The following is a 26,682-nucleotide window of genomic DNA, read 5'->3' as shown; positions in this document are numbered from 1 at the left end:
GTCTTGGTCCTGAGTTCCCTGAATGGAGTCCTGGGTGGGGCTCTCTGCTCGGTAGGGAGTCTGCTCCTCCCTCTTTCTCTGCCCGTTCCTTGCGTTCACTCACTGTTTTATCTAATAAATAAATACAAAATAAAATAAAACGCGAATTTTCGGGGGAGGGAGGGTTGGGTGGTTCAGGTCATAATCCCAGGGTCCTGGGATGGAACCCCTGGGGTTCCCGGATCAGTGGAGAGTCTACTGCTCTCTCTCCTTCTGCCCCTCCCCGCCCCGCCTCTGCTCCTGTTTCCCTCTCTTATAAGTAAAATCTTTAAAAAAATGCGAATTCTTCAGCTCACGGGAGATGCGGTGTGTCAGGGATGTGAAGGGGCCCAGAAATCTTTAGTTTAACTACGGCCTCTCCCAAGAAATTCTTGTGCACTAAGAGGCTTGAGAATCAGTGACCCAGGAGTAAAAGAGTTAAAGGAGTTCCCTACCGCTGGGGTTACTCCGGGGCGGCTGTAAGAGAAACCCTTGCTAGGATCAGGAACCAGGGATGTCCCACCCATGCCCCTGGGCTCTGGAAGCGCTTAAGACCGGAAACGCTTACGCTTCCAAAGCGGCAGGAGGCCCCTAGGAGGCCAAGGAAGTGGCGGCCCCTCCCACGTCAGCAGGCTCCGGGGCCCAGTCAGCGAGGAGCGTGTCTTGGCGCCTGTCGGGAAATGTAGTCCGCAGGGCGGGCGCGCGCCTGCGTCTTGCGCAGCTGCCCCAGGGAGCCTGGGAGAGCCGTGGGCGCCGAGGCGGTGAGTCCCCGAGCGGCCAGAGGGCGTGGCCGTCCCTGGGGCGCGGGCGCGGGCGAGGGCGGCGGGGCTCACATCCCGCTAGGGCTACACCAAACGGCAGCCGCCAACCCTGATCCGGCGGCGGCCGCGTGGACGAGCGACGGGCGGCGGGCCCCTATCCGGCCCGGGTCCCCGCCGCCGCTCCCTGCGACCCGGCCGGGCCTTCCCGGGGTTGTCCCGGGCCAGGGCGCCCGTCGGGGCGCCGGGACATCCTGTGGGGAGCCCGCGGGGGCCGTGCCCGCGCCCCAGGCAGCCGATTTGTAACCGGCTTTTAGACGTTCCCGCGACGTGTCTCTCCTCGCCTTTCCGCGAGTGCCCGCTTTGCACACACCCTCTTTATCCGTGGGCCGTGTGAGCGCGGGCTCGCCCGGGCCGGTCTGGGGAGAAGCCGTGAGTCCTGGGGTGCAGCAGCGAGGTTTCCCCGCGGGAGGGCGGGTGGAGGGACGGCGGGGCAGTGAGGGCCCCGCGGGACGCGGTGGAGGGTTCGGGCCCCTCTGGGGAGGGCGGCGGGCTGCGAGGCTGAGCAGGGTCAGGGCGGGTCCACAGCCCAAGCCCGCCCGGTTCCTGGATGCCTTCCAAAGGAGAGGGTTCGGTGCCCAGGCGGGGACGTGGAGGCTTTCTAGGAATGAGTCGTGGGGAGCAGTAACCTTGCTCGAGCGCTTCCTCTGGGCCGGGCCAGGCCAGGCGTGGCTGCTGTTCGCTTCCACGCAGCTGCAGCCACCGCACTTTCTGAACTCGGTACTATGATTATTTTCATGTTAAGGAGAAACTGGGTGTTAGGGTCACAAAGCGAGCAGGTGATCACATGTGGATGGGTCTGCTGCTAAAAGTTCAGGTTACTATCAAGATATAGGGTCACGGTGTACGTTTGGGATGACTAAGTAGGGAGATTATGAGTGTTTTTTGCCCTGTGCCACTCCAAGGAAGAGGACGGTTATGTGAGGCATCTTGGCGAATAGAGAGAGAGAATCCATAGCATAGGGTGGTTACTGGTGTTGAGACCTGGTCTGTACCAGGCGGTGACCTCAGACATTACACTGAGAACATCTGGATGATTTTTAGATATGAATGTTGCAGATCTGTTCATTCTAACCTTCTCAACCATTTCCCTCTGGCATTGACCATGAGACCCGGGACAGCTTATTCAGTGCTCCAGAGCCTCCAGCCTCAGTCGGCTCATCTGTACCCAGGACATCATGCTAGTCCCCACCTGCTCGCTCTGGGTGAGCACCACGTGACCTGCCACGTAAGGGAGACTTGGAACAGCACTGGGACATAGTGTCATGAATGTGATCAGTGTCCTTGGTTACCCGTGCAGACCAGATGGCTGGTGGCCTGCCCTGTGGCAGTGTGTTGTTGTCATGAGAAAGTCCTCTGACTTGCCATCACAGGACGAGGGTCAGGCTGATGTGGGCGGAAGTATATGTAGGTTGAGTGGAGAAGAATGAAGGGTTGTGCATTGGCAGCCTGTGGAGGCAAGGCTCTAGCTGAGATGCTGATGGCTGAAGGTGACCATGGGTCACTGCAAGGCACATGGACTTTACGGTCATTCATCAGTGCTCCCCTGTTTCTTTTGTGGCCTGTATATATATTTGGAGACACAAGATAGCTTGTATTAGACTGGGTGTTAGTTTACAGGCCAGCACATCTATGGTGGGTCATTTATAGGAAGAGGTCTCAACCTTGGATCAAAGGAATTCTAGAGGTGAGCTGTCTGGTAGAACCTTCTACAGTGTTACCTTTGGAGCACTTGAAATGTGGCTAGTTCGAATGAGAAACTGAATGTGCAGTTTCAATGGATTTAAACTGAAACAGCCCCATGGAACCTGTGGCTACCATATCGGGTAGTGGAGCTCTAGAGGGTCTGTGTATGTTCTAGAACATTTTGTAAATTTTTGGAAAATGGATGCAGAATTCGATATGTCTGTGTGTTTTTCTAGAAAGTGATTCCATGGCCTTCATTAGATACTTAAAATCACCAACAAGATTAAGGTCCGCTGCTCTAGGGCGTGGTGGAAAGTGAGCAAGTTGAGGGAGCTGAGTATGGCCACTGGTAACCACTGCTGTTCCCCCTTTCTCGTTTTGTCCTGTCCTCAGCTGTGGGTGGCTCCCCCTTGACGCCTAAAGAGAGGAGCACATTGGAATCTGAGACTTCAGGCCCCAGAGAAAGTGTACACGGCCAGAGCGGGGCGATGGCGGTGGCCCTGGGTTGTGCCATTCAGGCCTCGTTGAATCAGGGCTCCGTGTTTCAAGACTACGATGCCGACTGTGAAGTCTTCCGTCAGCGCTTCAGGCAGTTCCAGTACAAAGAAGCAGCTGGGCCTCATGAAGCTTTCAACAAGCTCTGGGAGCTTTGCTGTCAGTGGCTGAAGCCAAAGATGCGGTCTAAGGAGCAGATTCTGGAGCTGCTGGTGTTGGAGCAGTTCCTAACCATCCTGCCCACAGAGATAGAGACGTGGGTGAGGGAGCATTGCCCAGAGAATAGAGAAAGAGTTGTGTCATTGATAGAAGACTTACAGAGAGAACTGGAGATCCCAGAGCAGCAGGTGAGAAAGGAGTTTGGGATCTTGGTAATGAGACAAAAAGAAGTAGCAGAGACATCTGATACTCGAGCAGACATTTTCTGTTGCGAGCTCCGTGCTTTCCCTGAAGTGATTTTCGTTTTTCCCTTCTGCTGGAATTAGCAGATATGGCTCAGCAATTCTCAGCTGTTAAACCCCACTCCTATTCTGGAACAAATATTTGGTACTGCACCTTCTACTATCCTGAAACGAAATTTATGTAGAATGTAACCTGCTTCCGTACACAAAATCAAAAACATTACTATGAGAAGTGCTCTGTGGTCTGTGCTCTGTGGTCTGTGGGCCAAATGCCCCTCATGGCCTCTTTTCTGCAGCCTGTGAGCTAATAATGATTATTGCCTTTTTTATTTTTACTTTTTATTTTATTTTATTTATTCATTTAATTTTTATTTTTTGAAGATTTAAAAAATTTATTTGTCAGAGAGAGAGAGAGAGAGCAAGCGAGCGCCCAAGTAGGGGGAGCAGCAGGCAGAGGGAGAAGCAGGCTCCCCGCTGAGCAAGGAACCTGATGTGGGACTTGACACCAGGACTCTGGGATCATGCTTAACTGATTGAGCCACCCAGGCACCCCTCGTTATTACCTTTTTAGAGGGTTGTTAATACAAGAACGGGACACAGTAGACTAACATGCCCCATAAAGTGTAAATTATTTATTATCTGACTCTTTCTAAAAAATATTTTATTTATTTATTAGACAGACAGAGATCACAAGTAGGCAGAGAGGCAGGCGGGGTTGGGGGGAGCAGACTCCGTGCTGAGCAGAGAGCCCGATGCTGGGCTCGATCCCAGGAACCTGGGATCATGACCTGAGGCAAAGGCAGAGGCCTAACCCACTGAGCCACCCAGGCGCCCCTTAACTAACTCTATAAGAAGATGTTGCCAACCTGAGTGAAGTTGAGCCCAGAAAAGATATAAAGTAATGTAGTTTGTCACCATTGAATGAGTGTGCAAACATACACGTTGGGGCTTGACCGCACCCGAAAGAAAACCTCATGAGGTTGTCACATGCTCACGTCTATGCAGAGACTCACCACAAAGGCGACAGCCACTGGCTCGGCTAGTCTCTGACTTTCCCAAGTGGCCACACGTGTTAGTCAGGCTGAACAATAAGTGATAGAGTGGTTGCCTGATGTCCAAAGTAGGGCATTCCCAGAAGATTCGAGTCATGCTAAATCATGCAGAAATATTTCGTGACTGTATGAGTACTGGGGAGATGCTGACAGGCTCTTTGTCCCTAGATGAAAGTTTGTGGGGACACTCCAGAGTTGGTGGGGGCCCAGAGCAATTCCGCACCGGGAATGAGACTCACATCTCTGTCTGCTAAATTCAGACAGTCACCTGCCACGGTGCCGCATCAGCCTTTGGTGGCGGCGCCGTTGCCCCCCACTCAGAGTCCCCTGGCATGGGGCAGAACTTTTGGCGGAAGGGAGAAAGGGCTTCCTGTTGGGCCCTAGGGGCCTGGCATCGTGTGTTGAGAGGTATCTGCAGGTAGCCTGCCAGAGCCAGAGTCTTCCAAAGTTTCCTGTCGCCCACCCCCAGCCCCCAGGAGAGAATGAAATCATGGTGTTCCCTTTCTTTCTCTGTCTGCTGGCTTTGGCTTGCTCTCTAGGATTTTATCTGCCTTTGGCCTCATTGTGCACTGCCCAGTGCGGTAGCCACCAGCCAAGAGTGGCTCTTGAGCACCTAGAGATGTGGCTAGTCCACACTGAGATGCACTGTGAGTATAAAATGCTCCTCCCATTCAGAAGACCAAGTCAGAAAGAGAAAGTAGGTGAAATGTCTGATGAATGCTTGTCCATATTGATTATATTCTGGAAGTACGGTATTTTAGCCATACTGGGTGAAATCGTGCATGTCATTATGATCAACTTCACCAGTGTCTTTTTTTATGTGGGTCCTAGAAAATTAAAATCACATGGGTGGCTCCTTTTGTTGTCCCTGGGCAGCGCCGGTGTCGACTGGAGAGTGATGGGATGTGCCCTTTCCCCCAGATCGATAGGCAGGAAATGCTGTTGGAGGAGCTGGCACCAGTGGGCCCGGCGCATGTACCACCAAACATCCACCTGGAGTCGCCCCCGCTGCAGGTGATGGGACCTGCCCCGGACGCCCCTGGTGCTGAGGCCTGGATGCCCCAAGCAGGGCTGCCAGAGCTGGGCTACGGAGCTGCTGAGGACTGCCAGCCCTTCCTGGACCCTGGTAAGGCAAGGGGTTCACTTCCTTTCTGTGGTTCGTGTTTTTGAGAGCTTGAGAGCTCCCCAGGTTTGGGGTTGGGTTAGAAACACCGATTACCGGATGGAAGCGGGTCACTGGGATCAGGAGTATGAGGAGGGGTGCCCTCTGGGAATAGCTGGGAACAGAGTGGGGGACATCAAGTGGGGTTCAGAACCCCTTCAGCTGATGACCCTGCTCAAGAAGCCTATTTTTTTTCTCTTTTCAGTGTTTTTTTTATTATTATTGTAAAATACACACATCCCAAGATTTGGTGTTTTAATCATTTTGACATGTATAGTTCAGTGGTATAGAATACATTCGTAATGTGGAACCATCCCTACCATACATGTTCATAACGACTTTCATTCTGTAAAACTGAAACTCCATACTCATTTAAACAAAACCTCCGCATCTGCCCAGCCCCTGGAGACTACGATTCAACTTTCCATCTCTCTGAATTGGACTCCGCTATGTAACTCGTATAAACGGGATCATATAGTATCTGTCATTTTGAGACTGGTTTATTTCACTTAGCAGAATGTCCTTCAGGTTTATGCCCGTTGTAGTGTGGGTCAGTGTTTCTATCTAAGTAAAGGCTAAATAACATTTTGTTGATCTGTTTTCCATAGGCATATACTTGGGTTGCTTCTGTGTTTCAGCTGTCGTGAGTAGTGCCCATATGAACATGGGTGTGCACATACCTTTATGAGGCCCCACTTTTACTTCTTTGGGGCACACACCAGAGGTAGAATTGCTGAATCATACGGGAATTCTATTTTATCTATCTATTTATTTATTTATTTAAAGATTTTATTTATTTATTTGACAGAGAGAGATCACAAGTAGGCAGAGAAGCAGGCAGAGAGAGAGAGGGAAGTAGGCTCCCTGCTGAGCAGAGAGCCCGATGCGGGGCTCGATCCCAGGATCCTGGGATCATGACTTGGGGCCGAAGGCAGAGGCTTTCACCACTGAGCCACCCAGGGGCCCCAGGAATTCTATTTTTAATTGAAGAGCAGCCTCCACAGCGGCTGCACCAGTTTCCATGCCGCCCGACAGTGCATAACCTTTCTGGTTTCTCCACATCCTCACCAACACTTGTTGCTTTCCGATTTGTGATAGCAGCATTCCTCATTGGTGTGGGGTGGCCTCTCAGGGTAGTTGGGATTTGCATTTCTCAAGTGATTAATAGTATTGAGCATGTGCTGATTGACCGTTTGGATATCTTCTTTTCAGTTCACGTCCTTTGCGCATTGCAAAATCCACTTGCTTTTTGCCATTGAATTTCAGAGTTCTCTATATATTCCGGATATTAATTCCATATCAGATAGAATTGGCGAATACTTTTCACATTTGTCGGTTGCCTTTTTACTCTGTTGAAGCTTTTGATGGATAAATTTTTTAATTTTTCATGAAGTATTCTGTGCCCACTTTTTTCTTTTGTTGCCTGTACTTTAGATGTCATATCCAAGAAATCATTGCCAAAGCTTTTCCTCTAGGTTTTCTTCCAAGTTTTATAATTTTAGGTCCTAATTTTAGGAATTTGATCCGTTTTGTGTTAACTTTTGCATGTGCTCTTACATAAGGTTCTAACTTCATTTATTTGCATGTGCATAATCCAGTTTTCCCAATATTGTATGTTGAAAGATTAATGTTTCACTATTGAATGATCTTGGTATTGTTGGTAACAATCACTTCCACATATATATGAAGGTTTATTTATGCACTGTCTATTGTATTCTGTTGGTCTATATGCCTGTCTTTATGCCAGTACCAACCTATTTTGATTACTGTCACTTTTTTTTGATTACTGTCCCTTTTTTTTTTTAAAGATTTTATTTATTTATTTGACAGAGAGAAATCACAAGTAGACAGAGAGGCAGGTGGAGAGAGAGAGGGAAGCAGGCTCCCTGCTGAGCAGAGAGCCCGATGCGGGACTCGATCCCAGCACCCTGAGATCATGACCTGAGCCGAAGGCAGCTGCTTAACCCACTGAGCCACCCAGGTGCCCAGATTACTGTCACTTTTTAATAAGTTTTGAAATCAGGAAGTATGAGACCTCTAGCTTTATTCTTCCTTTCCAATTTTTTTTTTTTTTGTTTATTTGGGCATCCCTGGAAATTTCATATAAATTTTAGGTATGGATTTTTCTTTTCTTTTTTTTTTTTTAGAGAGAGTGAGCAGTGGTTGTGGGGGAGAAGAAGAGAAAGAATTATAATAGGCTCCATGCCCAGGGCGGAGCCTGATGTGGGGTTCCATCTCATGATCTTCAGCTCGTGACCTGAGCTGAAATCAAGAGCTGGATGGTTAACTGACTGAGCCATCCAGGCACTCCTGGGCTTTTCTTTTTTTCTTTATTATATATTTTTTATTTAAAGATTTTCATTTATTTGACAGATAGAGATCTCAAGTAGATGGAGAGGCAGGCAGAGAGAGAGGAGGAAGCAGGCTCCCTGCTGTGCAGAGAGCCCAATGCGGGGCTCGATCCCAGGACCCTGGGACCATGACCTGAGCCAAAGGCAGAGGCTTTAACCCACTGAGTCACCCAGGCACCCCAGGTTTTTCTATTAATGGAAAAAAGAGTATCATTGGGGTTTTGATAGATTGTATTGAATCTGTACATCACTTTTGGGAGTATTGACATCTTAACAATATCAAGTTGTCTAGTCCATGAACATGGGATGTGTTTTCCTTTATATCTTCTTTATTTTCTTTTATCAGTGTTTTGTAATTTTGATTGTACAAGTCTTTCACATACTTGTTTAAGTTAACTTCTAAGTATTTTATTCTTTTCAATGCTGTTATACGTGGAATTGTTTTCATAGTTTCCAGATTTTTTCATTGTTCATTGTTAGTATATAGAAATGGAACTGATTTTTGCAAGTTCATTTTGTATCCTGGTATTTTGCTGAATTTGTTTATGAATTTTAACAGTTTTTTAGTAGAAACTTCAAGAGTTCTGCATATTAGATCATATCATCTTCCAATAGAGACCATTTTACTTCGTCCTTTCCAATTTGAATGCCTTTTTCTTTTTATCACCTAATTTCTCTAGCTAGAACTTCTAGTACTGTGTTAAATAGAGTGGCCAAAGCAGGCATCCTTGCCTTCTACTTGACTTCAGAGGAAAAGCTTTCAGTCTTTCACCATTGAGTATAAAGTTCCCTGTTGGATTTTCCTGTATGGCTTTTATTATGTGAAGGCAGTTTCCTTCTGTTCCTATTTTGTTGAGTGTTTCTCTTTTTTATCATGAAAGGATGTTGAATTCTGTCAGTTGCTTTCCTCACATCGTTTGAGATGATAATTTTTTCCCCTTCATTCTGTTAATGTGGCATATTGTATTCACCGATTTTCATATGTTGAAACATTCTTGCATTCCAGGAACAAATATCACATGGTTGTGATGTATCATCCTTTAAATATGCTGCTGAATTCAATTTTCTAAAATTTTTTCAGGTTTTTTTTTTTAAAAAAATAAGTGTTCATAAGGGATATTGGTGTGTCATTTTCTAATAGTGACTTTTCTGGCTTTGGTATTGATAATGTTGGCCTCAGAGAATAAGTTAGTTAGGAAGTGTCTCCTTCCCCTCATTTTTTTCTTTATTTGAAAAGCTTTTTTTAGAAGATTGTATTTATTGATTTATTTGAGAGAGAGAGCACAAACAGGGAGAGGGCAGAAGGAGAAGGAGAAACAGACTCCCCACTGAACAGGGGGCCCAGAGCAGGGCTTGATCCCAGGACTCCAGGATCATGACCCGAGCGGAAGGCAGATACTTAACTGATTGAGCCACTCAGACATGCCTTTTTGGAAGTTTAAGAACAATTGTATTAGTTCTTCTCTACATGTTTGGTGGAAGCCACCAGTGAAGCTATCAGGTCTAGGGCTTTTCTTTGTCAGGGGATTTTTTTAAAGATTTTATTTATTTATCAGAGAGAGAGAGGGGGAGAGAGCAAGCACAGGCAGACAGAATGGCAGGCAGAGGCAGAGGGAGAAGCAGGCTCCTTGCTGAGCAAGGAGCCCGATGCGGGACTCAATCCCAGGACGCTGGGATCCTGACCTGAGCCGAAGGCAGCTGCTTAACCAACTGAGCCACCCAGGCGTCCCTGTCAGGGGATTGTTGCTTCAATCTCTTTTTACTGGTTATAGGTCTGTTCAGATTTTTCTCATTCTTTATGATTTAGTCTTGGTGGGTTTTGTGTTTTTGGTAATTTATCCATTTCATCTAGGTTATCCAATTTGTTTGTGTACAATTGTTCATAGTACTCTTAAAATTCTCTTTATTTATGTAGAATCATTGGTAATATCACCGCTTTAATTTTTAAAATTCTTTAAATTCAGTGTAGTTAACATATACTAATATATACTATATTAGTTTCATAGGTGGAATTTAGTGATTTGTCACTTACAAATAACCGAGTGCTCATCACATCACATGCCCTCCTTAATGCCCAATTACCCCATCCTGCCTCTCCCCTCCCCCTGTTTGTTTCCTAAAGTTCAGTGTCTCTTATGGTTTGCCTCCCTCTCTGTTTCATCTTATTTTATTTTCCCTTTTTTTTTTAAGATTTTATTTATTTATTTGACAGAGAGAGATTACAAGTAGGGAGAGAGGCGGGCATAGAGAGAAGAGGAAGCAGGCTCCCTGCTGAGCAGAGAGCCCGATACGGGACTCGATCCCAGGACCTTGAGATCATGACCTGAGCCGAAGGCAGCGGCTTAACCCACTGAGCCACCCAGGCGCCCCTATTTTCCCTTTTTAATTTTAATGATTTGAGCCTTTCTTTTTTTCTTAGTTCTTCTAGCTAAAGGTTTCTCAAGTTCATTGATCTTTACAAAAAAAACAATTTTTGGTTTCATTGATTTTCCCTATTGTGTTTCTAGTCTTTATTTTGTTTATTTCTGCCTATTCTTTATTGCTTCCTTCTACTAGCTTTGGGTTTAGTTTTTTTTTCTTATTAGTTCCTTAAGTTATAAAGTTATGTTATTGTTTTGGGATCTTTTTTGTTTACTAATGTAAGTACTTATAACTATAAATTGCCGGTACTTTGCATTTTCATTTTCATTTATCTCTAAGTATTTTCCTTTTTTTAAGATTTTATTTATTTATTTGACAGAGTGCTCACAAGTAGGCAGAGAGGCAGGCGGTGGGTGGGGGGGAGCAGGCTCCCAGCTGAGCAGAGAGCTCGATGTGGGGCTCTATCGCAGGACCCTGAGATCATGACCTGAGCTGAAGGCAGAGGCTTAACCCACTAAGCCCCTCAGGTGCCCCTATTTCTAAGTATTTTCTAATTTTTTTGTGTGATTTCTTCTTGCATACATTGGTTGTGTAAGAGGTGTTGTTTAATTTTCACAAATTAGTCAGTTTTACAGTTTTCCCTTTGTTTTATTTCTTATTTCATCCCATTGTGGTTAGAGTATGTACTTTGAATGATATCCATTTTTTAAATATATTGGAACTAACTTGTGGCCTAACATACAGTCTGTATCCCAGAAATTGTCTCAGGTGCACTTGAAAAGAATCTGACACTTTTATTCTAGCCATCTTAGTAGGTGTTAAGTGCTATCTAATTGAGGTTTGATTTGCATTTCTTCAAAGACTAATGAGCATCTTTTCATGGACTTAGCAGTCATTTGTATATATTTATTGGAGAAATGCCTATTTAGAGTTTTTACCTGTTTTTAAATTGGATTATATGTGTTTTTATTATTGAATTGCATATGATCTTTGCATATTCTAGATAAAGTCTGTTACGAGATATATGACTTGTAAATATTCTTTCATGTTCTGTGGTTTGTCTTTTAACTTTCTTTTTTTTTTAAGATTTTTTTTATTTATTTGAGAGAGAGCACGAATGAGAGCAGCAAGCAGAGGGAGAAGAAGAAGCAGGCTTCCTGCTGAATAGGGAGCCAGAGGTGGGACACCATCCCGGGACCCTGGGACTGTGACCTGAGCCAAAGGCAGACACTTCAGTGACTGAGCCAGCCAGGCGCCCTTCTTTTCACTCTCTTAATTGTGTTCTTTTAGCACAGTTTTAAAAAAATTTTGATAGTCCAATTTAATTATTTTTTCTTTTGTTGCTTATGTTTTTTATGTCAGATCTTAGAAATCATTGCCTAATACAAGGTCATGAAAATTGACCCCTAAATTTTCTCCTAAGAGTTTATAGTTTTAGCTTACATTTAACCACTTAATTCATATTCAGTTAATTTTATGTAAGTTGCACAGTAGGGGTCCAAATAATATGTATATGTATATTTATATTTTTAAAAATTGTATTTATTTGAGAGAGAGAAAGCACGAGCAGTGGGGGCGGGCGGAGAAACAGGCTCCCCACTGAGCAGGGAGACTGACATGGAGCTTGATCCCAGGACCCCAGGATCATGACCTGAGCTGAAGGCAGATGCTTAACCAACTGAGCCACCCAGGCACCCCTATTTATATATATTTTTGCATATTCAGTTGTTTTAGCATGATTCACTAAAAAGGTCGTTCTTTTCACATTGAAAGGCCTTGAAACCCTTGTCAAAAATCAGTTGATGAGGCACCTGGGTGGCTCAGTCAGTTAAGCCTCTGCCTTAGGTTCAGATCATGATCCCAGGGTCCTAGAATTGATCCCCAGGTTGGGGGACCTCCCTACTCAGCAGGGAATCTGCTTCTCCCTCTGCCCCTCCCCCCACTCATGCTCTTTCTCTCAAATAAATAAACAAAAACTTAAAAAAATCAGTTGACCACAGGTATATGGGTTTTTTGCTGGACAGTCATGTCTATTCCACTGATGTATATGTCTATTTTTTGGAAATACCACTGTGTCTTTATTATTGCATTGTAATATTTTGGAAACATGAAAGTGTGACAGCTCTCAACTTTTCTATTTTTCAAGATTGCTTTGGCTGTTCTGAGTTCGTTACAACTCCATATGATATTTAGAATCAGCTTATCACTTTCTACAAATAAGTCAGCTGGGTTTCTGGCAGGGGTTGTGTTCAACCATGTAGATCAATCTGGGGAGTATTGCCGTGTTAACAATATTAAATTTGTGATGCATGCACATGGGGTGCTTTTCCATTTATTTAGATCTTATTTCAGATTTTATAATATTTTATAATTTCCCAAGTGTAAGTTTTTTTTTAAATTTTTAAAAAAAATTTTAATTTTCTATAAACATATATTTTTATCCTCAGGGGTACAGGTCTGTGAATCACCAGGTTTACACACTTCACAGCACTCAGCAAAGCACATACCCTCCCCAATGTCCATAACCCCACCCCCCTTCTCCCAACCCCCTACCCCCAGCAACCCTCAGTTTGTTTTGTGAGATTAAGAGTCACTTATGGTTTGTCTCCCTCCAAATCCCATCTTGTTTCATTTATTCTTCTCCTACCCACTTAAGCCCCCATGTTGCATCACTACTTCCTCATATCAGGGCGATCATATGATAGTTGTCTTTCTCTGCTTGACTTATTTCGCTAAGCATGATACGCTCTAGTTCCATCCACGCCGTCGCAAATGGCAAGATTTCATTTCTTTTGATGGCTGCATAGTATTCCATTGTATATGTATACCACATCTTCTTGATCCATTCATCTGTTGATCGACATCTAGGTTCTTTCCATAGTTTGGCTATTGTGGACATTGCTGCTATAAACATTCGGGTGCATGTGCCCCTTCGGACCACTACGTTTGTATCTTTAGGGTAAATACCCAGTAGTGCAATTGCTGGGTCATAGGGCAGTGTAAGTTTTAAACTGCTTTTATTAAATTTGTTCCTAAGTATTTTATTCTTTCTTAATAGCATTGTCAGTGGAATTGTTTTTTCTTTTTTTAAAAAGATTTTATTTATTAGAGAGAGAGGGAGAGCATAAGTAGAGGAAGTGGCAGGCAGAGGGAGAAGCAGGCTTCCTGCTGAGCAAGGAGCCTGGCAGGGGACTCTGCCCCAGGACCTTGGGATCATCCTGAGCTAAAGGCAGACACTTAACTTCCTGAGCCACCCAGGCGCCCCTAGATAAGTGAAGTCCTTGATCTCACAAAGCTTACATTCTAGATGGAAGAGACTGACTTACAAACAAATGAATGTTACAAAGTAGTAAATGTCAGAGAGTAAAACAGGGAGATGATACTGAAATCTGACAGGGCTGTTTTATTTCTGGTCGGGGAAGTTATTTCTGAGGAGGTGACATTGGAGCTGGACCTGATTAATAAGGAGCCAGTCACATCAAGTTCTGGGAGAAGAGCCTTCCACAGAGTGATATATTTTTGTTTCTTTTTTTTTCCTGATTGCCCTGACTAGGACCCCCAGTACAATGTTGAACATAAATGGTGTGACTGGGCATCCTTGTTTTGTTCCTTATTTCAGGGGAAATGTACATAGTCTTTTGTCATTATTTATAATATTAGCTATGAGTCTTTCATAAATTCCTTTTATGAGGATGAGGAAATTCCCTTCTACTCATGGAATATTGAGTGTTTTTATCAAGAAACTGGTGAATTTTGTCACATGTCTTTTATGTGTCTATTGAGATGACCATGTGGTTTTTACTCTTCTTCTTTTGTAATGGTATATTTCCTTAACTTCTTGTTTAAATATATTATTTATTTGACAGAGAGAGGGACAGCGAGAGAGGGAACACAAGCAGGGGGAGAGGGAGAGGGAGAAGCAGGCATCCCTGCTAAGCAGAGAGCCCGATATGGGGCTCAATTCCAGGACCCCGAGATTGTGACCTGAGCTGAACACAGATGCTTAACTGACTGAGCCACCCAGGCGCCCCTATTTCTTTAACTTTTGAATGTTAAGTCAACATTGCATTCCTGAGATAAATACCACTTGATCCTGGTGTATAATTCATATTATATGTTGCTGGAGTTGGTTTGCTAGTATTTTGTTGAAGATTTTTGGATCCATTTGCATCAGAGATACTGGTCTATAGTTTTTTTTGGTCCTGTCTTTATCAGATTTTGTTATCAGGGTAATACCAGCCTCATAGAATGAGTGGCCAAGTCTTCCCTCCTTTTCTAGTTTTTGGAAGTGTTTAGGGAGAATTTCTATTTTTTCTTTTGTTGTTTATACTTTGGATGTCATATTTAAGAAACTGTTGCCTAATTCAAGGTCATGAAGATTAATACCTATGTTTCTTTCTAAGAGTCTTGTGGATTTAGCTCTTAAATTTAGGTCATTGATCCATTCTGAATTAACATTCGTATGTGATGTGAGGAGGGGGACCTTCATGCTTTTGCCTGTGCACATCCAGTTGTCCCAGCATCATTTGTGGACAAGACTGTTCTTTCCCCATGGAATTGTCTTGGTACCTTTATAACAAGTCAGTTGCTAATACATGTCAAGGATATTTGATACTTCTTAAATATTGATTCTATTCCATCGATACATTTTTCTTTCCTTATGCCATTAAAGAGTGTTGGAAAGTATTGCATTCTCTTTTGTTCAGTGAGACATTATGTAGAATCAGTGTTACTTCTTTTTCTTTAAGATTTTATTTATTTATCTGTCAGAGAGAGACAGCAAGAGAGGGAACACAAGCAGGGGGAGTGAGAGAGGGAGAAGCAGGCCTCCCGCTCAGCAGAGAGCCCAATGCAGGGCTTAATCCCTGGATCCTGGGATCATGACCTGAGCCAAAGGCAGATGCTTCACTGACTGAGCCACCCAGGCGCCTCCGAGAACATTGTTTCGAGTGGTTTATCTGGCTGTTCACTTTGCTTGGAAGCAGAAATGGCCTAAGGGTATGGCTTTTACATTTTTGAACATTTGTTTTATGGTATAGCATTTTGACTGCCCTGGAGAATTTTCCATATGCACTTGAGAAGAATGCATATTCTACACTTCTTGGTTGGAGTATTCTTTTTTTTTTTTAATATTTTATTTATTTATTTGAGAGACAGGAAGAGACAGCATGAGAGAGGAGAAGGTCAGAGGGAGAAGCAGACTCCCCGTGGAGCTGGGAGCCCGATACAGGACTGGATTGCGGTACTCTGGGATCATGACCTGAGCTGAAGGCAGCTCAGGTCAACCAACTGAGCCACCCAGGCGCCCTTGGTTGGAGTGTTCTATGAATGTCTGTGACATTTAGTTGGCTTGTAAGTTTTTGTCTTCTCTTGTTGATCTTCTGCCTAATTTTCTATCCAGCAGTGTAGAGAGGGATTGCATTCTCCAACTGTCATTGCTCAGTTGTCATACTGCTTTTACTACTTCTGTCAGTTTTTGCAATCATGCATGTGGTACTCTGTTTTTCAGTGTTTATATGGTTATAATCATTCTATCTTCTTGATTGATTGGTCATTTTATCATTATAAAACGATCCTCTTTATCTCTAGTAGCTTTTTTTGTTTTGATTTCCATTTTGTCTGCTCTTAGTGTAGTCAATCTGGCTGTCTTGTGTTTTTTGGATGATACATCTTTGTCCATCCCTCTACTTTGGTCTCTTTATCTTTGAATCTAAAGTGTCTCCCATAGGCAGCATGTAGTTGGATTTTTATTTTTTTTAATTATTATTATTTTTTAATTATTACTTTTTTATTTGACAGATCACAAGTAGGCAGAGGGTTCAGGCAGAGAGAGACAGGAGGAAGCAGGCTCCCCGCTGAGCAGAAAGCCCAATGCGGGGCTGGATCCCAGGACCCTGGGACCATGACCTGAAGCGAAGGCAGAGGCTTTAACCCACTGAGCCACCCAGGCATCCCGTGTACTTGGATTTTTAAAATCTAGTAGGACAGTCTCTGCCTTTTAATTGAATTGTTTAATCCATACATATTTAATCTTATTTTTGATATAGTGTAATCTACACCTGCCATTTTACTTTTTGTTTTCTATATGTCTCATATCTTTTTTGTTTCTCTTTCCTTCATTTGCTGATTTCTTTGGCACAAAAGTAATTATTTTGAATGTAGCACTTTACATAAGTGAAGTTACAGCATTTATTTTTGGTTATTTCCTTAGTAGTTACTCTAGAGATTAGCCATACATCTTACTATCATCAGCTTTGGACTTACATTAATTTAATGCTAGTGAAATACAGAAATATTTCTCCAGGCGTGCCTGGGTGGCTCAGCTGATGAAGCATCCAATTCTCGATTTCAGCTCAGGTCATGATCTCAGGGTTGTTAGATCAAGCCCAGTGCTGGGCTCTGCACTGGGCATGGAGCTTGGTTAAGATTCTCTCTCTCTCTGAATACAAATCAAAACCACAATGAGATATCATCTCACACCAGTCAGAATGGCTAAAATTAACAAGTCAGGAAATGACAGATGCTGGCGAGGATGTGGAGAAAGGGGAACCCTCCTACACTGTTGGTGGGAATGCAAGCTGGTGCAACCACTCTGGAAAACAGCATAGAGGTTCCTCAAAATGTTGAAAATAGAACTACCCTATGACCCAGCAATTGCACTACTGGGTATTTACCCTAAAGATACAAACGTAGTGGTCCGAAGGGGCACATGCACCCGAATGTTTATAGCAGCAATGTCTAGAATAGCCAAACTATGGAAGGAACCTAGATGTCGATCAACAGATGAATGGATCAAGAAGATGTGGTATATATACACAATGGGATACTATGCAGCCATCAAAAGCAATGAAATCTTGCCATTTGCGACGGCGTGGATGGAACTAGAGCGTATCATGCTTAGCGAAATAAGTCAAGCGGAGAAAAACAACTATCATATGATCTCCCTGATATGAGGAAGTGGAGATGCAACATGGGGGGTTAAGGGGGTAGGAGAAGAATAAATGAAACAAGATGGGACTGGGAGGGAGACAAACCGTAAGTGACTCTTAATCTCACAAAACAAACTGAGGGTTGCTGGGGGGAGGGGGATTGGGAGAGGGGGGTGGGGTTATGGACATTGGGGAGGGTATGTGCTATGGTGAGTGCTGTGAAGTGTGTAAACCTGGTGATTCACAGACCTGTACCCCTGGGGATAAAAGTATATTATATGTTTATAAAAAATAAAAAATTAAAAAAAAAGATTCTCTCTCGCTGGACACCTGGTGGCTCAGTCTATTGCGTGTCTGCCTTCCACTAGGGTCATGATCCCAGGGTCCTGGAATCGAGTCCCACATCGGGCTCCTTGCTCAGTGGGGAGCCTGCTACTCCCTCTGCCTGCTGGTCCCCCTGCTTGTGCTCTCTCTCTCTGACAAAATTTAAAAAAAAAACAAGATTCTCTCTCTCCCTCCCTCTCTGCCCCTCCCTCCCCTAAAAATTTTTTTCCTATATAGCTGTATTCTCTTTTCTCCCTTCTTGTGATATTGCTATCATACATATAACATTAAAAATGTTAGAAACTCAAAAAAAGTTAGAAACTCAACTGTGTATTGTTAAAGATACTAGTTTATGTAATTTTAAGACTTCTAAAAGAGCTAGAGAGAGAAGGAATACAAATAGATATTATAGCTTTTGTTATATTAACCTTATTTATATTTCTGGTTTTCTTCATTTTTCCTATAGATGTATTTATTTTTTATTTATTTAATTTTATTTTTTAAATTAACATATAATGTATTATTGGCCCTAGGGGTTTCCTGTAGATTTTAGTTATTAATTGGAGTTATTTCTTTTTCTTTTTTTTTAAAGATTTTATTTATTTATTCGACAGAGAGAGAGATCACAAGTAGCCAGAGATGCAAACAGAGAGAGGGGGAGGCAGGGTCCTCGTGGAGCAGAGAGCCCGACATGGGGCTTGATCCCATGACCCTGAGATCATGACCTGAGCTGAAGGCAGAGGCTTAACCCACTGAGCCACCCAGGTGCCCCTGGAGTCATTTCTTTAGCCCAGTACATTTTGCTCTCATCTGCTCTCATATATTACATTTCTAGATTATTTGCCCAGCATATATACTACATATATGTACTACATATATATTGTTTTATACAATTGCTTTGAAAATATTTTAAGAGAAAAAAGAAACAAATTAGTATATATTGTCTTTTATAATTATATAATCACCCTTACTTGTGCCCTTTTGTGTGTGTATTTGAATTACCATTTGGAATCACTAGCTTTCAGACTGAGGATTTTCCTTTATTTAGTATTTCTTGTTAGGCAAGACTGCTACCAATGAATTCTCTCATTTTATTAAAATATTTTATTTATTTGACAGAGAGATCACAAGTAGGCAGAGAGGCAGGCAGAGAGAGAGGGGGAAGCAGGCTCCCTGCTGAGCAGAGAGCCTGATGTGGGGCTCGATCTCAGGACCCTGAGATCATGACCTGAGCCGAAGGCAGAGGCTTAACCCACTGAGCCACCCAGGCACCCCCTCTCAGTTTTTCTTTTTTTAAAGATTTAATTTTTTATTTGAGAGAGAGAGCACAAGCAGGGGACAGGCAGAGGGAGAGGGGGAAGCAGACTCCCCACTGAGCAGGGAGCCCGATGCGGGACTCAGTCCCAGGACCCTGTGATCATGTCCTGAGCTAAAGGCAGATGCTCAACTGACCGGGCCTCTTTTGCTTATCAGAAATGTTATTTCACATTCATTTATTATTATTTATTTGTTTATTTTTGAAAGAGAGGAGAGTGTTGGGAGAGGGCATGATGCAGAGGGAGAGAGAAAAGCTCAAGCAGGCTTCCTGCCCAGTGCAGAGGCTGACATGGGGCTCAGTCTCATGAATCTGAGATCATGACCTGAGCCTAAATCAAGTCTAATGCTTAACTGACTGGGCCACCTAGGGGTTTCTCACATTCATTTTAAAGCTAGCTTTTCCAGATAAAGATTTTTGGTTGGCATTTTTCATTTTTCTTTGAGCACTTTGAATATGCTATCTTCCTATCTTCTGGCCTTCACTGTTGCTGATGAAAACTCAGCTTTTAATTTCATTTGGCTTCCCTTGTAAATGACAAGTCGTTTTTCTCTTCCTCTCTTTCAAGGTTTTCTTTCTTTTCTGTGACTTTTAAGAGTTTTTACTATCATACGTCTGTTTGTAGGTCTCTTCCTGTTTGTCTTCTTGGAGCTCATTGAGCCTCCTAGATGAGTAGATGAATGTGTTTCAGTATATCTGGGCAGTTTGGGTCCATTATTTGTTCCGTTTTTTTCCCTGCTCCTTTCTTTCCTCTCCTGGTTCTCATTATATACCTGTTAGTGCACTGAGTGGCTCCCCACTTCTCTCTGAGCTTCCATTAATTTCCCTTCGTTCTTTTTTCCTCTGTTCTGATAATATAGTCTCTATTAATGTATCTTCAAGTTCACTAATTCTTCTGACAGTTCAAATCTCTTCCTGAGCTGTTCTAGTGAATTTTCCATATCAGTTATTGTAGTTTTCAACTCCAGAATTTCCATTGGATGCTTTTTTATACTTTCTATTGATATTCTCTGTTTGATGTGTTGTGATGTTTGTCATCCAATTTTACTTCTTTAATCAGGGTTTCCTTTCCTTCTTGGAACATACTCATAATGGCTACTTGCAGGTCTTTGTCGAATTTAGTATGTAGTCACTAACATAGGCAGATTCTGTTGCCTGCCCCCCTTTTTTTTTCCCCAGAGTATGAGTCATACTTTCCTGTCCACATACATGTCTCAGCATGTTTTGTTGGAAACTGGACATTTTAGATAATATATTGTACCAATTCTCTGTCCTTTTTTCTCCCCAGGGCTTGTTATTGTTGGTTGTTTATTTGTTTGGTAAGTGGCTGTATTATTTTAGTGAGGTCTAGTCCACTCTGAAATGTTAAGCATTCGATGTTGCTCATAAGGGAGCCCAGCCCTGGGTGTGCACACAGTCACTGTCACCCTTGAATGACAATACTTTTTACAGGGTTTTCTTTGGCTGTCTCTTTCTCTGACCTGACCTAGCCATTAATTGCCAACAATTGCTCTACTGTTTCCAACAGTGCTCCAGAGCATAAGTTCTTGGGAGAGGAAGCCAGTCCATTTCAGATACCTTTGTTGGGCTAATAACTGAGGTCAATTTCTGAGATTTGTTCTGATCCCAGGAGTGCTCCTCCTAGCTGTCTTTCTCCCCAGTTCTCTCCCACAAACTAGTCAGCCTACAGTTCAGGGTGTATAGTCAATAAATCTGTCAGATTCTTTCCGGTTGCCTTGCACTGTAACCTCTCCTCTTTTTGAGAGTATCCTTAGGCTCAACTGTTTTCACTCTCTGTTGCAAATGAATCCATTACTGTGCGAATATGTTAGGAGCTGCCTGTTTTGCCGCCTGCTTCTCCCCCGCCCCTCAGGCCAAATCTCTGATCCCTCGCTCTGGAGGTGGGTGAAGTCTCCCAGTAACTTTGTCACTCTAGGAGCTGAGCTTGAGGTCCCAGTGTCAGGCCTTTCTGGGTTGCTGCTGCAGGCATAGAACCACTGCCTTTGAGTCCCATTTGCCTTTCAAGGACCATCTGGGAGTCCTCTCGGATTCTTAGTACCTGGGGTAGATTATTCTTGCCACTGAGAGGGGCTGGGTGCATAAGGAGCCTCCAGCCTCTCAGCCTCCATTGCTTGGATTGGAGAATCAACAGTGGTTAGCCGCGGGGAGGGGTGGTGGTGGTGGTGGTGGTGGTGGTGTAGGATGAGAAGTGCTGACATCCTGCTCTTCCCAGGAAGGTAGCCCTCTGAAGGGGAGACAGGGAGCGGCTCCCCCGGACCCTTAGCTGTGCCAGTCTAGAGTGGAGCTGGGAGAGGCACTGAAGACACTGTTGCGGTTTAAAATCTTAAGACTCTCCCTATTATTTGTGAATTTTAGCAGATTAACCAAAAAAGATGTTTCCTGGTTTGCTATAGGCCCTTAGGACCAGTTTTTGTTTTTTAAAATTTTTAATACTTTTCACCAGTTTCACCAGGAGGTAAGTCCACAGAGCTCCTCGTGGTCTTATGCTGGAAGTCCATCTCCCCTGCTACGTTTAGGTCATAAATCCGTATTTTATGCATATGCCTTTGCTAACTCTGCTTGTTTCAAGTTTCTGTTTGCTCTCACTTTTCCCCGTGCCTTATGACCCTTTGATCCCAGTCATAGCTTTGAAATCTAAGCAAAAACAATATGAGTTTAAATAGCATTTTATTTGAAATGCATTTGAGCTAATCTTAAAAGGTCTTTTTTCCATAAAAATATAAAATAAGGTATTTTAGTCCACTTGCTGTTTTGACATGTTTTGAAACTTAAATTGTCATTAACTTGCTAATGTTATTTTAATCATGATAATATTTAAGAAGATAATGCTAATATTTATTTATTTATAAGGAGTTTATTTATTTGAGAGAGAGAACGAGTGGGTTGAGGGGCAGAGGGAGAAGCAGACTCTTCGCTGAGCAAGGAGCCAGACACAGGTCTTGATCTGGGAACGCCGGGATCATGACCTGAGCAGAAGGCAGAAGCTTAACTGACTGAGCCACCCAGGTGCCCTAATACTGATATTTAAACAGCATCCTGCATTTAGATTTATATTGTTTTTTTAAAAGACTTTATTTATTTGAGAGAGTGAGCGCACACACAGCGGGGAGAGGCAGAGGAAGAGGGAGAAGCAGGCTCCTCGCCGAGCAGGGAGCCCAACACGGGGTTCAATCCCAGGACCCTGTCATTATGCACTGAGCTAAAGGCAGTCAGTTAACTGACTGAGCCACCCAGGCGCCCCTCCATTTAGATTTAAAATCAGCAATTTCCATCCCACACTGTATTGCAGACCAATACACTTCGCCAGAGCTGAGGAAGGTGAGGAAAGGTTGTGGAAAGAGAACACAAGCCACAGCAGCTCTCAGTGAGGAAAGGGGTGGTAGGGAACAGTAGTGTAGAACCTTGTCCTAGTTCTTTTTTTTTTTTTTAAGATTTTATTTATTTATTTGACAGAGAGAGATCACAAGTAGGCAGAGAGGCAGGCAGAGAGAGAGAGGAGGAAGCAGGCTCCCTGCTGAGCAGAGAGCCCGATGCGGGACTCGATCCCAGGACCCTGAGATCATGACCCGAGCCGAAGGCAGCGGCCCAACCCACTGAGCCACCCAGGCGCCCCGTTCTTTTTTTTTTAAGAGAAAATCTTAACCAAGCTACACGCTCAGTGCAGAGTGTGACTCGGGGCTTGATGTAACAACCCTGAGGTCATGATCTGAGCCGAAATCAAGAATCGGACGCTTGGGGCGCCTGGGTGGCTCAGTGGGTTAAGCTGCTGCTTTCGGCTCAGGTCATGATCTCAGGGTCCTGGGATCGAGTCCCATATCCGACTCTCTGCTCAGCAGGGAGCCTGCTTCCTCTTCTCTGTCTACTGGTGATCTCTCTCTGTCAAATAAATAAATAAAATCTTTAAAAAAAAAAAGTCAGATGCTCAACAGACTGAGCCCCCTGGGCGCTCTCTTGTTTGAGTTGTTCTTAGACTGGCAGTGAGAAACACTTTGAGAGTTGTTTGGGTTCATTTCAAGAGAGTGCACTTCTGGACTTGGGCTGAAACAAACACTGCTTTTGCTCATTGCCAGCTTCATCCTTTTCCATTTTAATTTGAAAATCTCCATGGAAGTTATTCTAGTAAACAGTTTCATAACCCCTACTTTCAGCTCTCTCTTTGCTTGGTACTCAAGAGCAGCATTTCTCGGTTTTAATATGCAAGAACATTGTGAAGATTTACTTCCCGTTTTGGCTCTGACCTGAATAATTGAATATCAAAATAGATACAGAAATCATTTAGTGCATTGATTTCAACACAGAAAAATGTACTCCCCTTCAGTAGATTAGAGGAGAGTAGCCTTGAATTTCATGTTTTGTCTCATCTTTGAAAAAGACTCTTGTAAGAAGTTGGGGGTCAAGTCATTCTAACTGGGGAGGAAGTAGACATTAAGCAGCCACATGTCCAAGATACCATCAAGGAAAAACCTTGGTGACGTCAACTGTTACACTTCTCGTCTTTCTTACGGGCAGGATATCCAATACCAAAGCTTGACGTGAGCTTTCCGTTGGAGCCTCGGGAAGAAGCGTGGGTGAAGGAACTACAAGAGTCCAAAGAAATGAAGCAATTACTTGATTCCAAGATAGGTAAGTAATTATTCGCGGATCCCACAGAAGAGCAAAAAGAAAAATTCAACCTTGATCAGGATAAAGAGTTTGGGATTCTCCTCAAAGTTTCTGCCTTCCTACAGGTGGTTTAATACAACTCTTCACTTTCCCTCACGGTTTTTTCCTCTGTGGGACACGGTGACAGCTGCTGTTTTTGTTTCTTCTTTCAGGTTTTGAGATTGGGATAGAAAATGAAGATGAAACTTCCAAACAGAAAAAACTGGAGAGCATGTACCCATTTATTGTTACTCTAGAGGGGAATGCTCTCCATGGTCCCATTTTGCAGAAGGACTATGTGCCGTTGGAGAATCAGTGGGAGAGCCCCCCAGAGGACCTACAGACAGATTTAACAAAACTGGTAGATCAGCAGGAGCCCTCGGCAGGAGAGAAACCTGAAAATTCCAACTTGGAAGAACCTCTCAACCCCAGGCCCCAGAAGAAAAAGAGTCCAGGGGACAAACCTCACCGATGCCCTCAGTGTGGGAAGTGTTTTGCTCGGAAGTCGCAACTTACAGGGCACCAGAGAATTCACTCAGGAGAGGAACCCCATAAATGCCCCGAGTGTGGAAAAAGATTCCTCCGTAGTTCAGACCTATATAGACACCAACGACTGCACACAGGGGAGAGGCCCTATGAGTGCACCGTGTGTAACAAGAGATTCACTCGGCGGTCGCACCTGATTGGCCACCAGAGAACCCATTCGGAAGAAGAAACGTACAAATGCCTGGAGTGTGGGAAAAGCTTTTGTCATGGATCGAGTCTCAAAAGACACCTGAAAACACACTCAGGTGAAAAACCTCACAGATGTCACAGTTGTGGTAAAAGTTTTAGTAGACTGACAGCTCTCACTTTGCATCAGAGAACTCACACGGAAGAGAGACCTTTTAAATGTAATTATTGTGGGAAAAGTTTTAGACAGAGACCCAGCCTTGTTATTCATTTGCGAATTCATACAGGGGAGAAGCCATACAAGTGCAGTCACTGTTCTAAAAGCTTCAGGCAGAGGGCAGGCCTCATTATGCACCAGGTCACTCACTTTAGAGGACTTCTTTGAGAATTGTTAAAGGCAACAGGCTGCCACAGAAATTGACACTAACTAAAATAAAATTTTAAAAAAAGAAATTGACACTAACTTAAAGCAGCCTGTTTGTCTTTGAAGAACCTTTTTGTTTGAGCTTGTGAGAACAGGTTTTAAAAACTATTCTGAACCCCAACTTCCAATGTATTTGAATTCTAGAGTATCCATCTACCTTTGCAATGTTCCCAGAGTTGATTTATTCTGTCTCTTACTTTTTTTTTATTACAATGAAATGTTTTGTGTTCCAGGCCAACCGCATCATAGATATAAAGCATAAAGCATATAATCGATGACAGTCCTTTTCGGGGTAGTGTTAATATGATGGATAACCATGTCCATCAACGTATCTCCTATAGCAGCCCCAGAATTTTTCTGCTGTCATTGTTAAAGGCGATTATATTAGTTCAAAGCTTTATGTGTCCTAAGTAGCAAGAAAGGAGACAGTGTATTTTGTCAAATGATAGAAATGTGTTGGGAACACATGTGCCTGGTAAGAATGGGGTTATGTCCATTGGAAGTTTTTATTTTTAAGGAAATTAAGATTTTAACCTTTAGTTATGAGTTGTGCAGAGTTTGCTAGTCTGCTTAGTTGGCGGTCTGGGGTGATGCTACATAGAACTGAGTATTCCATTGAGGATTTCTTTTGTTCATAGAGTAAGTAAGCTCTTTGTGGAAGAGTCCATTTGACGGTTGATGTAGAATCCGATTCAATTTAGACTGACTGAGGAACCAGTGTCCTTTGCTTTGTACTCTCCTTTGGTATTCACCCAATGCGTCTCTTAGTGCTTTTAAAATTTTACCCATTCTTTAATTCAGTGGCCCCCTAACTGTATGTCATAGGGCACTTAGTTCTGCAAGATATTTTACAAATAACTCCAGGACTCCCTGCTGTCTCCACTTTCTAGATTCACAGTGCCCATCAGCCTGTGGGAGTGTCTGAGAGGCCCTCCGGTAAAGGTGGAAAAAAGCACCTCTTTTGGCACAGTGTTTTGCCAGCCTATTTGACCCCAGAACCCTTTGTCATGTACACCCAGTAATAACCCACGGAACTAGTATCCTGCAAATATTCCTTGGAACACACTGTCTTTAACAAATATATCTGTAGCTATCAGTATAGTCTTGTTGCTCCCAAACCTAGTTATTTCCAGTTGTTTCAGGGGTGTTATGAAAAGTTTTCTACATATATACATTTTTTTTTATGTAATACACACATCATTAAGGAGGTGGGGGTCACTACTTGAGATCATTTGTACATCACTCAGTGATTCTCAGCCTCTTTGGAATTTACTTATAAACACACACACATATTGCTACTTATATAAACATTCTCATGTAATCATGGTAATGACTCAAAGTCCTATAACAAGGGAAGAACTCTCTTTGTCAGTTATAGCTGTTGGTACCTGAAAATAATCATTCAGCCTAGTTCCTTGTTACGAAACACAAGAGGTAGGACGTTCAAGAATTTTCCCTTTTTGAAGACACCAGTCATCCTTTCCCTAATCAAGAATGAGGGAAAGTATATATATATTTTTTCTATTCCATTGTCGTTCTCGGAAGTGATATTGACTATACATATTTCGGGGGCAACTACTATGTGCCCAACTACTCCTGTTCCAGGCTTAATGGAAACCAGTAAAGACATGAATCCATGAGTCCGGTTCATAAGGAGTTTATGATATCGTTAGTTAAACAAGAGTTGGGAAACACATGGAGAACAATGCAAGAGAGTTTGGAATTAAGTGCCAAATCATACCAAGTGCTAGAGCCAGGGTGTGTCTTTAATTCTTGTCATCCGGGTCCCTGTATGATGCTGCTATAAGTGTGGGGTTCACGTTGAGATCCCAGTAGCAATAAACACATAACGTGGGAGGAGTCTGAATGTAGAGATGAACAATACGGAATGTAACGGCTTCTCTTTTCTCTCTTGTGGACTTGCATTCAAACCAGGACAGTGCCTTAGAATGGATGTGCCCAACTGCTCTGTATCTATGCAATATTTTAATAAAGTGGAAATGTGTATGCTC

At 43.3% G+C, this 26,682-nt stretch overlaps 1 protein-coding gene across 3 annotated transcripts; it reads left to right on the top strand.

The window, feature by feature from the left end:
* The first annotated feature begins 696 nt into the window (after window positions 1-696).
* Window positions 697-26,682, top strand: ZNF449 (zinc finger protein 449). Of its 3 annotated transcripts, none has more exons than XM_004778395.2 (5): window positions 697-779; window positions 2,916-3,364; window positions 5,347-5,596; window positions 23,443-23,556; window positions 23,748-26,682. In XM_004778395.2, exons 2-5 carry the CDS (start codon window positions 3,011-3,013, stop codon window positions 24,629-24,631), a joined length of 1,602 nt encoding a protein of 533 aa, XP_004778452.1. In that variant the 5' UTR covers window positions 697-779; window positions 2,916-3,010; the 3' UTR covers window positions 24,632-26,682. The 3 variants fall into 3 exon arrangements, with proteins under 3 accessions (XP_004778452.1, XP_044924059.1, XP_004778453.1); XM_045068124.1 differs by lacking the exon at window positions 697-779 and adding an exon at window positions 793-1,208 and having other exon boundaries at window positions 5,392-5,596; XM_004778396.2 differs by lacking the exon at window positions 697-779 and adding an exon at window positions 793-1,208.

The sequence above is a fragment of the Mustela putorius genome, unplaced genomic scaffold (genome assembly GCF_011764305.1).
Source record: "Mustela putorius furo isolate JIRA1106 unplaced genomic scaffold, ASM1176430v1.1 tig00003899_pilon_pilon_pilon, whole genome shotgun sequence".
NCBI classification, from domain to species: Eukaryota; Metazoa; Chordata; class Mammalia; order Carnivora; family Mustelidae; genus Mustela; species Mustela putorius.
This window is presented reverse-complemented; position numbering and strand designations above follow the sequence as displayed.

Excerpts from the sequence above, each read along its gene's own strand:
- ZNF449 (XM_004778395.2), top strand. The coding sequence starts at position 3,011 with ATGGCGGTGGCCCTGGGTTGTGCCATTCAGGCCTCGTTGAATCAGGGC. Across the intron at positions 3,365-5,346 it reads TGGAGATCCCAGAGCAGCAG|CGCCGGTGTCGACTGGAGAG; the intron begins GTGAGAAAGGAG and ends GTCCCTGGGCAG. Across the intron at positions 5,597-23,442 it reads CCAGCCCTTCCTGGACCCTG|GATATCCAATACCAAAGCTT; the intron begins GTAAGGCAAGGG and ends TCTTACGGGCAG.